The sequence below is a fragment of the Liolophura sinensis genome, chromosome 7, assembly GCF_032854445.1.
Source record: "Liolophura sinensis isolate JHLJ2023 chromosome 7, CUHK_Ljap_v2, whole genome shotgun sequence".
Classification (NCBI taxonomy): Eukaryota; Metazoa; Mollusca; class Polyplacophora; order Chitonida; family Chitonidae; genus Liolophura; species Liolophura sinensis.
In genome coordinates, this window is record NC_088301.1 from 43,537,529 (window position 1) to 43,550,363 (window position 12,835).

General features: G+C 36.5%; 1 protein-coding gene across 8 annotated transcripts in view; it reads right to left on the reverse strand.

Moving 5' to 3' along the window:
• The window catches only part of LOC135470069 (forkhead box protein P1-like), a 61,806-nt gene that overhangs the window by 30,354 nt on the left and 18,617 nt on the right, over positions 1–12,835 (reverse strand). For all 8 annotated transcript variants that reach the window (XM_064748797.1, XM_064748794.1, XM_064748799.1 and 5 more), the window contains one exon: positions 1,161–1,319. In XM_064748797.1, coding sequence (XP_064604867.1) covers positions 1,161–1,319 — 159 coding nt within the window. The remainder of the gene's footprint in view (positions 1–1,160; positions 1,320–12,835) is intronic.

Consider the following 12,835-nt stretch of genomic DNA (forward strand, 5'->3'; position numbering starts at 1 on the left):
TGCTGTGCATCGAGGAACGTAAAGCCAATCTGGCCTCTTTAGAAAGCAGAGCATGTCCTAGCCTAAGATGTGATCAGGCCCATTTTGATCACACACAGACACTGACCCAGCCTCATTATACCCACAATATTCCGGCCAAGATTGCCTAGACATTCACCTTAACACTGGTCAGATGACCTCAACACTATGGGACATATTGGTCTGCAGAAAAGGAAGTGGAAGTTCCTGGGCTATAGGCCCAAATCCATACAAAGACCGTTAATGCTTGTGTCTGGTTATTGCAACAACAGGCCATATACCAGGAAATGACCCTTAAATTAACAAGAATGATAAGCATTTGTACAAGAGTTTTGCTTAAAAACAAAGATATACATGTAATAACTCGAAGGTAGTGTGAAAATTAGCATGTAAGAGGGAAACCAAGATAACATTTTTATTTCTTCTTAAATTTTCTTCTTCATTTTTTCAATCAGTGTTGGCTATAAAATGCTACAAAATACACCAAATATATGATTTATAGAAAGAATTACACAGAAATAAAGAAACAGGAAAAACTCTCACAATGTCTTACATTTAGGGCTTGGTATAAGATAAGTGGTCTTGAACATTAGAAAAGTATTAATTCAACACAGAGCTGGCTCAAGGACAACAATGCCAAGTCACAAGGGAGGATGTTGAAAAAAGCAAAAGCCAGTCTGTCATGGACAATCAAGGCAATACATGATTTCGAAATTCCAAAATGACAACAAAGAAGTGATGAAATGCCATCACTCTACAAAACATCAACATTCAGAAAAAAATAATGGAAAAATAAAAAAAATCTCACTGCACTGACTTAATATATTGATATCAATGACTGGTATATCCACCATTGATCGATATACAAATTTAGTTGATTGACAAGTAGATAAACACTCCTATGATGCGGAAGCTATTAAGGACCTGATTTTGTCCTGAAAATTATGATTTAGTTGAGTTTAAAAACTATCCAACCACCAAACTTTTACAGCTTCTAGAACCAATAGTCACATGTACATGTAGATTTTGTACAGTAGTGGGGCACACAGATAACTTCCAAGGATTGTCCAATCTACTGTATCGCGAAAGAAAAAAAAATGACCGCAAAAAGCAAGCAAGTGAAGAAAATGAACCATACTTACAGGGGAATCTCTGCCATCCCCATTTCCGTTCACACTGCCATTGGACATGGTGTGGGGTAGGTCATTGCCATGGTTACTGGTGGTGGTTGTTGTTGCAGTGCTTAGATTAATGGCTAAGTCCCTGTCTCCCTCCTCTCTCTCCATTATTCCATTTTCCTTCTGTTGGAAAAAACAAAACACAGACAATCAGTTGCAGAGCACCTTCATATATCCTGAATAGATACAGTTCAGAAAAAATTACTAAATTAATGCCAATACAGCTTTAAAAACAAAAACATATTTATGGGTGGGGGAGAGGTCTTACAGTTTGTTCTTCTTTCTTCAGGTCTGTTTAGAAGAACAGTTAATTGATGCACATAGTGCAAGACTTTGTTCAACCTATTCCAGATGTTACTTGAAACAAACTCATAACCATATATGGTACACCTGTGATTACTGCCATATGTCATACTGCAGTCATCCTTACATACAGCATGCCTGACTTATGTGAACAGCCAGGATCATCCGACCTCACATTTAAATGTCAGTCTCAATGAAACTGTTACCTTGGGTGGTCAATCTCAGTTATGTGTACATCTTCTATGTACAGCTCGTGACATATGAAGAAACGGAATGAACACTACAGATGAGCTTAGTCTTTACAGTTAAATAAAAGATTATAATCACTGTTCACAACACATACTGTATCTGTGAATGTAGCACTACAGTAAACATGACTCAAATTACCTGTATACATCCACAGAACCTTCTTTCAACAAATATGTCCCCCATTTTTCTTTAGGCTATCTACATGTACATGTATCCTTCAAACTCCAGTTTGACTCCAAAGACTCCAAATCTATCCAGTTCTCCAACAGTACCCTTACTGAATTCAATAGTTATTACTGAATGAAGTTTTTATATGTATCTTCCGACATGTGGTTTATAGCAGCTTTACAGGTGATTTGTATGTGCCCACCTGTGAGTAGTTCTATAATGTGTTTAGTCTCCTGGATGATCACAGGTGTCACATTACCTGTCCGTGCTCCAGTTTGTATTTATAGAGTTCACATTAAACACTGCAGACAACAGTGACATAACAGCTAGCCAGTAGCAAGTCAATCTTAGATCCAATCAGTTAACAGCTGAGCATATTGACAAGTATGTGCTACCATAAATACCCCTATCACCTAACACAGTCCCATGTACACAAAATGCAATATTTACAACATTGACCCAGGTTTGACAATTCACTGAGTAATTCTTACTCACATGCAATATGACAGAATAAATTCCTGCCTTTTGAATTTCTGGAATATCATTTAAGAAAATTAAGCAAATAGAAGCCAAAGTTTTAGGAGGAACACTGTACAGTGAGGCTTCTCTCTAAAAACTTATGTCAGGATTGGCAGGTACAAATTAGTTGTCATGCTGATGTTTATTTTTATCTTGTGTAGTGTAAATGACACTAATTAGACAGATCTCTTTATTGGCTTGTTATGGGACAAGCTAGAAGATTACATCTTTCTCAATAAGGTCTTCAATTAAACATGTTTCAGTTGTGAACATAGTACATGTTCATAATTTCTGTGAATGTCTAATATCTAATGTACAAGTAGCTACTTTAACAATTTTGTATATTATAAGAAACACAAGCCTCTCAGCATTTTTTTTATATATACTATTCTTTAACACTGTTGCTCCAGATAATGCCTCCAAAATGTGCACATCAAGTAAGTACACCACAGTAGTTCAATATACATGTATTCCAAAACTGTTTTGTTCTATACCCAATTGTCTTTCAAGCTGAATCTAGAGGTAAAAAAATGTTTTTTTTTAAAGGAATGAACATTAAAACATATCTTACAATCAACAACAGGCTAAATTCAGATAAGAATAAAAAAGGAGACAAGGGTTTCCTAACCAAACAGGGTCTGTTAGACCACATTTACATCTACCTGAGCCCTGTATCTTATTTCTTCTGACAGGTATATGTCAACCGTAAATCAAAAATGTCTATACTGACTGTCACAATATTTGTTCACAATAATAGTAACCTTACAATTAATCTCTACTTCAAATCTGTCTGAGAAAATACAAGCAAAAAACAAAAAAAAGTGAAAACCACACACATAATTTCACCTGTCAAACAAGTCATGTTTTCAAGCTTCCTCACAATTTGAGGTGTGCTTTCATGCACATGATGTGCCAGTGTAGAGCCACGGTAGGCGTAATTAACACAAAACATTACAATGCTTAGCATTTTAGAGACAAATTAATACATCAACCCTTAAACTAGAAGAAGAAACAGAAAGAAAGAAAAAAATATTACTGTAAATAGATTTCCTAATGTTAGGTGCATTTTTGCACCTGCTGACTAAGGTTGGAAATAAATATCTATATCTGGTATTGCATCAACTGGTAATTCCACTTTAAATGTGACAACAAATTCACAAATTTTTACGCCTGTGACTTCACTCAGTTTAAAATTCTCATAACTACTATCAGCTTACATACAGTAATCACACTTAGTTCTGAGACTGTCTGATAAAACTTTGCTATTAACAAATACACGTACACAGATTTAGTTACACACTTCCACACAACAAACAAAAAGCCTTCTCCAAACAGAACAAATATTCACCTGTCAGAATAATCAGTCATTCAGCATGGTGGTGTGTTTTCCAATAATTTGACAATAGATGCGGGAACTCCACAGAAAGATCTAACGCTAGAGAGGTAACTGAGGATCTCTCTACTAGGAGTACTTATTTACTTAGAGCTTCCCAACCGAGCCACCTCACAGTGTGACCCTTCAACACCACATCGGTTCTCTTGCCATCTTCACAACTACACCACTAATCCGGGAATGGCAAAAATGTCAGCGAACTCACAACATCAGGGGAAACACTTCTCCAGAGCAACGGAAAAACATTTAGATGTAAGAGACATTGACATCAGCACAAACTTCCCGAAAGTGGTCCTTTCCCAGCACACCTGATGGCGCTGTTCAGGTACACGCAGATGGAGGAGATCCTCCCAATTGTCAAAAACAGGTATACAACATAACCTTCAGGGCATTACGCTCTTCTAACTTGCCCATCATCTCATCAAAATTTCATTTAAATATAGAACAAAAGAATTGTCAAATTTAATGTCTCAATAAGTGTACACAGTAGCCGCATCTATTTAATTAAATTTCAAATTTAATCAACGGGTTACCAGGTCAGTTGAATCATGTAGAGTAATGCTGTCTGTGAACAAAGCGATGTTTTATACAACACACACAAACTATAAGACATTATAAATACAAAACTACTACAATTAATATTAACACACCGCAAGAAAATACTGATAAAACTCGTAAAATGGCAATTCCAGATCAAAATTTTATGAGCTTTATTTTAAGATCCTAAACAGATTTTGAAGTTTAAAATAATAAATTTTTCACATTTATTTATGACTAATACAGCTATGAAATCAGCCAAATAAGTTTATACCGGCTTTATATTTAACCTGGAAGTCAAGGAATGCAAAATTTTGAGATTATGAATCACGGAAGCAAAGATCCATGATCAGTGGTTTACATACTCTTAGTCACTGTCCACACTGGCTGTGTTTACTGTACATGTACATCTCCCAATGATTTCACAGGTAGCACAATGTAACCTTTGCATAAATCCCCTGTGTGACAAGCGCAAAACCACATGTACACATAACTCACCTTTAATATTTCATATGCAAATTGATAGCTATTCACATTATCCAACATTTGAAAAGGCAGCCAAAAAAAAAAAAAAAAACTAACAGAAAAAAAAAATTTGTACCCACATGTCATAAATGAATGATCAGAAACCTATCAGAAAACTTCTAAATAACAGTGAATGACCATTTTCAAAGCTTAAAACAACACTGCAAGCTTAACCATCTTGAAGAAGCAATCAAGACAATGTGTTAATGATGGTCTACATGTAGCTTTCATGTTACAGGAAATGGAATTACTTCAGGTTGCATTTGAATATTATAAACAGAACAAAATACATGACTGAAAAAAAAGGAAAAAAAAAATATCAAAAACCCAACAAAAATAACAACTAACATCCAAAACATGTTAGGGAATTTACACGAAAATATCAGCAGCTTGAAAATTACTTTCAAGATAAACTCACCTAATCGTGGTGTGTTATCCCAAGAACTGTTTGTAAGACGTAAGAGTGTAACCAGATAATCGGCCCTAGAGTGACTAATCCCTGTTGGATGTCTCTCACAGACAGTTTTGCTTACATGCTTCTTACTTAATTATGGCCATAAACTGAGCTCCAGAGACTTATCAGAGTGACTGATCAGTAACATTTTCACAGGGGTTCTCACATACTTCATTCATGACTAGGCCCTTGTAGCTAAAAGTCGTTTTTCCACTGGCGATATTTGTGCCTTATTAAGAAGATCAGATTTCCTGCCATCTCATTATTTGACACAGATAAACAGATGTCTCTAGAGTCTATCTTACAACCAATCTTTAATTAAACAACGACAACACTGCTGTTACGAACTGTTCTAACACTAATTACTGTGTAACTGTAAAAGAAAGAAAGAAAAAAATTTCCTACAATTACTTCATTCACATGCATTTTTATTTCATCTCTATTATCAACATTCTTTCGCAGACGCTGTCTATAATTTCTCAATTTATGATCTCACAAGAGCCTAACCTTATGCAAATAGTTCAAATTTAATTCATTTCTTTTTGTTTTAATCCTGAACAATGGCCTCTTGTGATCAACCCCACATTCAGAGGAGTTACCAATAAAACTGTCTTGACAAAAACAAAGGCTATGACGATGACCTACCTGACTCCAAAGAAGGTCAAAACATTTAATATTTTTAATTACACGTTTACATGTAACATCAAATCCTTGAATTTCTCAATACAATGAAAATTAGAGTCTATTTCATTAATATTTAGTAATTTATTCATATTTCATTCAACTTATGAATTGACTTCAATACACACAAATAAAAAGTGTCAACTAATACTTAAAAATAAATACATATTAATCTTTGCTGACATCTAGCAATACTTATTTCAATTCTCTTGTTTCAAATGAATATAAATGCACATTTAAGAATACAGAAAGCTATGAATCTTGAGTTTTCATGCTATGTTGAGATGCAAACACATTCAAGAACTTTTTGATGTTTACAGAAAATTAACGTACATAAATTTAACGGTCCCCAAACCACAATAATTTCACTTAAAAGACGCATTTAAGGTAATGACACCTGTTCACTATTTTTATCTACTAATCTGTTCTCTTGATTACTTCTGTGATGTGGAAAACATTCAAATCATCTATGTGGGTAACATATGAACTCTTAAACAATAAAAGTGATTGGTTAAGTATTTGAGTTTTTCTTCAGCTCAGCCCAATCTGTTGCTTATCACTGGGTCTCTTTCATCTGGCTAATACTGATGAACAAGCTAAGTTTATCCCTCATGTTACAAACACCAGAATCTGTAAAATTTACCAAATAAATTTACCCACGCTTCAATAGTTGCAGGTCTCTCCACCACCTCCCCCCCACCCAAAGCTCCACACCTCCCATTTAAATCTGTGTACTTTTCTACAATGCATTGGTACATGGCTTAACTGACATTAACATTCTTATATGAAAATTAACGAGATAATTTGAATGCTTTGGTTAATAATAAAATTTTAATCATGAACAAAAGAAATGAATCTTTAATGGAGCGATGAAAAGCAATAGAAATACATCATTCTATTTGTACAAAACCTGATCAGTAGGCAATAAATCTAAGAGGTTATTTTAATCGCCTGTGATCTTCCTAGAGTAATTCGACAAGCATGTTGTCAAGCATGATGCCCCACAAAAAATGCTGGAATGTTTTTCAGCACATTCACAACGTCAATTATCTAATGAGGCTTGTTAACACATAATTAAACCAACAAAAAAACAATGTCTTCACGATTCTATTGTGCTGTGCATCTTACTGATATTTGATTTTGCTGACATGTCAGCGTGATATTTAACAATCAATCATCCAAGGAGCATAGTATGTGCATATACATGCAAGTCACATGGTAACACAGATCCCTTCCCCCGAAAAGGCACAAAGTTATGATGTACTCTACTATAAATAAGAAATGCCTCCAGCCACATGTTTAACTCAGTTACCTCCCCTTACCCAGCAGTCCTATATGTTTAGTAATAGCTACATAGCAGCTTAACCAATCGATTAAAATGAACTTAAAAGTGATTTTAAAAAAAATCTTTTAATATACTTTAAAACCAAATAAATATGAAGTTATACAATATTTGATTAGTTCTGAACACGAATTTTTATCTTCACATTTAGGAAGGTCTTCATCTTGAACAGGATGTTTGTTTATGGTAATAAATATGTACAATTGCCTTACTTGTATTTAATAACTGAAAGCCACTATCAGAATTCATGATCTATACATTACAGATCTAACCATTCACAAATGCACTTGACTGATACGCCATGCAAAGGACTAAAGGTGAAAATATTCAAGTCACACCAATACTCCATATATAAGAAATTGTAACCTCACCAAACTATACACTTTTGCAACTATGAAACTATACAAATAAACTAATCAAGATCTTTGAAGAAAACTACTGAATTTATCTTGGAACACCTGTTTGTACATTAATGTGTACACTACTGAGAGCAAAACCTAGAAGTAGCAAGAAGTCGACGCTGAGCGGCCAATCATCACAACTGTGTGCTAGTGAATTTTTCAGCGTTTTGCCACCAGATCCGACAGAAATTGCTCATAAATTACCATTCATATACATGTATTTGAATATTACACGTACTTTCAGAATGAGAATCTGTTCTCATGATTTGTTTATCATTTACCTGAATATATATGTAATGGTTTGGAGCTTCTTCTGGCGACATGAATGGAAGATTGTTTTAATATTGTTGTAATAGCGAGTTTATAGAGTGGAGGATAACACATTTCCTGAATGGTTAGGTGCAGACAGGCAATATAAAAACCCAATGAATCAAAGTGTGAACACTAAATACTGAATGGAGGCACAAACTGACATATGACTACTTTAAAGTGGAACCAGGCAATATACATGTGCAATCTCAAAGTTCCATGCCATTGTCCCCACACTCCAAATTTGTGTATTACTTTTCATAATAGGGGGACAAATATGGTGTAGACACTACTGTAATTCTTCAACCTATTTGCATGTTTACAAAGTGTTTATTCAAGCACATTCTTAAGGAATTATTCTGAGTAAACTGACACTTATACTTTCTGTGAAGCCCTCAACTTGTCCAATTCAACTAATGTAGTTTTCTCTGCAGAAGTTAAAAATGTGCATCAATTGCACGGAAACTTGCTCCTTCATATGCGAAAAAACTAAGGAATTAGGATAATACATATATCATATTTTATACAGGGCCCCAGCCCTCCCAAGTAAAGTCATCAATTGTTGACCACAACTGTTAAGGCATAATCATCTTACCTCAAGTTCACAGTTTAGAGTGGGACATAAACAACTATCAAAACGGATCATGCATGGTCCAAATATAGAACCAAAAAATTCATTACCGTTAACAAATTGTACAGGGCGCTAGTTCCAAGCAATTCCTTTGATATCACTGCTGAAGGAATATCTTGGTTATCTCCCTTACTGTCCCACGCATCTTCTTGTTTCAGCAACTGTTTTCCATCATACCCTGAACATTGATGGAGGAATGCAGAAGGAAGTTGATTGTCCTTGATCTCAAACTTTACATGGGTCTTGGGCTGCCATGATTTGTCTGTGGTGGTTGACTGCCTGCCTTTACAGGACAGGGAGAAGGACTGTTTGAATGTTGGAGACAGCTGGTCACCCAGAGCGTCCCTGTACACTGTGCAAGAGCTGTCTTGGGCTGGCCAGCTTTTTCCTGGTTCCAACAGTGGGGTGAAGGAACCCAGCTGCACACGAGGCTCAGGTCCCTCCAGGTGAAAACTACCACTATGAGCATTCCGTACACCTAATCCCTTGGGGAGGCTTAAAGGTGCTCGAGGAATTAAGGTAACCTGCGCGAGACTATGCCGAGGAGAAACTTTTACAACATTGTTTCCAGACCAGAAGAAATCCCCTTCAAGATCCTCTGGGCTGGACAATTCACTTTTCTCAGACTCACTCTTTCTGGAGGTTGAAGACGCACTGCTATAGTGAGACAGCGCGCTGTGGTAACCGTCATCCTTAGGAACTGGGTGCACCTGCGGTTTGCTACATGCAAGGTCCAGGGTGTCTGATATGCGCCGATGCGGTGTCTCGTCTTGAGCGCCACGATGGTTGTCTGCCCCCTTGGACCTGCTGTAGTCCTCCAGATACCTTGCCAACAGGCAACTCTTCATTGTCACACTGGTCGGGATAGAATCAGACAATTCCTAAGGCTGCTATTCCAGTATTCCACATGCAGAGAATAGAGTGCAGCCTTGAGGGTTCTACAAGCCCACATGTAATCAGCTGGGAAGGTTGTTGAGCAGTGTCATCACCGATAACCTTTCCACAGAACCATGCGCTTGATGCGGCCTGCACTGACTGTCTCACCAATAACAGACTGGTCAGACAATGGGAAAACAAGCCTGTTTACCGGTGAAGTGACCGCCGGTGAGGTCAAGTGTGGCCTGCGGTCATGGATGACCAGACTCTGGCTTGCCTCTTCGCTAACCAGTGGTTGTCGGCCCAGACGTGCAACCCTTGTACCACCAGGTAGCTAGAGTCACCTATTGTCATATGACTATGGGGGCAGTGTCAGCTGGCTAGAACCATTCGGGCGTGCGATTCCTACCTAAAAACACACTGTTACCAGTGAACCGTAAAACGAGGAGAAAAGTCAGAAAACAGAATAGGAGAAGAAAAACAGAGAAATGAACGCAGTACATGATAGCCTACATAGAAGTGCAAATACTACCAGACAGCCGACAGCCCTGTCTGGTAATCGCTTGCTCTGAACAGATGATCCAAGTGGATACACACACACACACACATATATATATATACATATATATATATGTATATACTGTATGAACATGGGTAACTTTGACAGAGTCAATCCCCTTGGTAGCTTACTATTCCGCTCCATGTTCGGACGTGACAAAAAAGCTGTTTAGTCTGGCAAACAGACAACATTATACTGTTTCTCAAAACTGACCTCACATTTCCCACGTGGATCGGTCTGCTACATCTAATCTGAAGTTCTTCACAAAATCCATTCCTCTTACACAGGTCTATATGTACATAAAATCCATTGAAGTTTACTGTAGCCATTGATGTAAACTTTCCCAATATCACGGAATAACCTTTAAGAGTAGACAAAATTTTTGGTACCGATGTTATTTTGAAGTCAGCTCATAACTTCCCTGTGGCCATACAACTCCTGGAAAGTGCAACACTAGCCTGACCACTTACTGCCACATACATGTAGCTACTTGAAAGTATATGTACCTAATTTCACAGCCATGCAAACATTGTCTAATGCTACTGCCTATCCTATCCCATGCCATTTGAAAGGTACAGGGTATTGTACTCTGAAAGTACATACGAAACTATTTGGCCTCACAAAGGTAGATCAATTGTGAAGAAAACACCAGAAACCAAATATCACATCCAGAGATCAGGCCTAATGTGCTTATTGCTGTGCCAACGTATTTCTGTAGTAAATTTAGGTTACATCAGCTCTTTTTGCAACATCTTGCTGCTAATTACATGTTTTCTGCATAAGTTTACTTGGATTCATATTTTTGTCATTGATTCTTGGGTAAATAAAATCCAGTTATTTGCCTGTCATATCTAATTACAAAAGTCAGTAGACAAAAACTTCAGCACGTGGCATAACAATAAAGATTGCTCAACAAAGAATGTGTTTCTAGCCGCAACCCTTAACAACTTGCCCAAACAAAAGAAACAAAATTATTCCTGTAGACATCTCATAATTAGTTATAATAATTAGATATAATCATAAATAGCCTGGTTTGTTTTTCTTTTTTCACCTGTGTCCTATCAATAGCAAAAAAAAAAGGGGAGAGACATTTTAGGAAGGTAAGAGTCATATGGCTATTTTGAAAATAACCCTGAAAAAAATGCCATAGCATTGAGCGTGTATTTATTATTGACATGGTTATGTCAAAGTTCGTAATACAGGTGCAGAGTCAACTATTAACCTGGCCAACAGATCATTCATACTAGGGTTATTCCACCATTTTTCAGGAATTTCAGGTGCAACTTAGAGCTTAGCTAATGCAAATTCGTGACCATTGTATACAATATATGGTGCTTGTAAATCAGCAACAGTTTGACTTATCCACAACTGATATTTATGATTATTCACGTATCAATTTGATTGTTCCTTATTGTCCACAATAATTTAATATTAGCACTGCATCACGTTTACTTGAAATTGTATGATCCGATAATGAAATAGCCTCTAACCACCTGATACCTGTCTGAATACTTAACCAATCCAAGTAAATGTAAAGGTGAGGTTATGTTGATAATTACCATTCTCATTTGTCTCCATAATAATAATAATAATAAAAAATCTTGAAGTCAGATACAGTTATCTAATTATCCATGAAATTGAACATTTCAACAGGTCCAGACTGATGTATTTTTGTCCTCTTCAGGTCACACTTGTACATGTACACAGGTATGTATATCACACAGAGTATATCAGCACCACCAGTCCTGTCTTAGCAGCATACAAGGCACGTATATGAGTATTGAAAGAATTAACCCCATTATTGTATTGTTGGCATGATGTTAAATAGAAATTTTCCCTAATCCTGTCAGTGATATTAATAACGAACACTCTTAACACTGAACAAGCACATCTATTTTGGTTGTCTAAGAGTCATGGATTTACATTTCCTAATTCCAGAAACACTGCAAATCATTTGAGCATAGTGTAAACTTTATTTAAGATCCTAAATGTTGTTCTAACGCTTGCACCACACATGTGTCTTTAAGGACATACTGCTGAGCATCATATTTGATCTACAACATACATGTACATGTATCAAGGGATATATGGTATGGTTTGGGGAACCTATCACCTGAGCAGCTATGGTGGTTAAACAGAGTTGTCCGTCTTGTTTATTTTAAACACTCTTTTCGTTTTTATGAGAAGTTAAATATTCCTTATTTATTATCAACACAGCTGCATTCATAACTGCCACTTGAATATTTTGTAACTCTATAAAAACTAATCACAACCAATGAAAGTCACACTGGACATGTTTTGGTTTTTATTCCGCATTTTTCTGGAGTTCAGAATCAAATGGTTGAAACTATATTGTATATGATATGAAATCAATCTTTTGAATTTCCTGTTTCTCATGACATTAAATTTCGAGATATAAAATGATTGAGACAAAATGATAATCAGCAAATCTTACTGACAACTGCTGCAGGTAACATTTAGGAGATGGCAAACAATGGTACAATCAGCCTTATCACTCTAACATAAAGGTAACGCTGGTGACAACACTTTTACATCTGGCTGATGTGTACAAATAACAGGATGGGACCTAATGACGTCAGAGAATGTGGGGTAGACCAGGGAGCCAGGAAGTCATACAGATGGCCGTAACAGCCCTAGTCCTTTTCCCACACTGATCAATGTATTATTACTG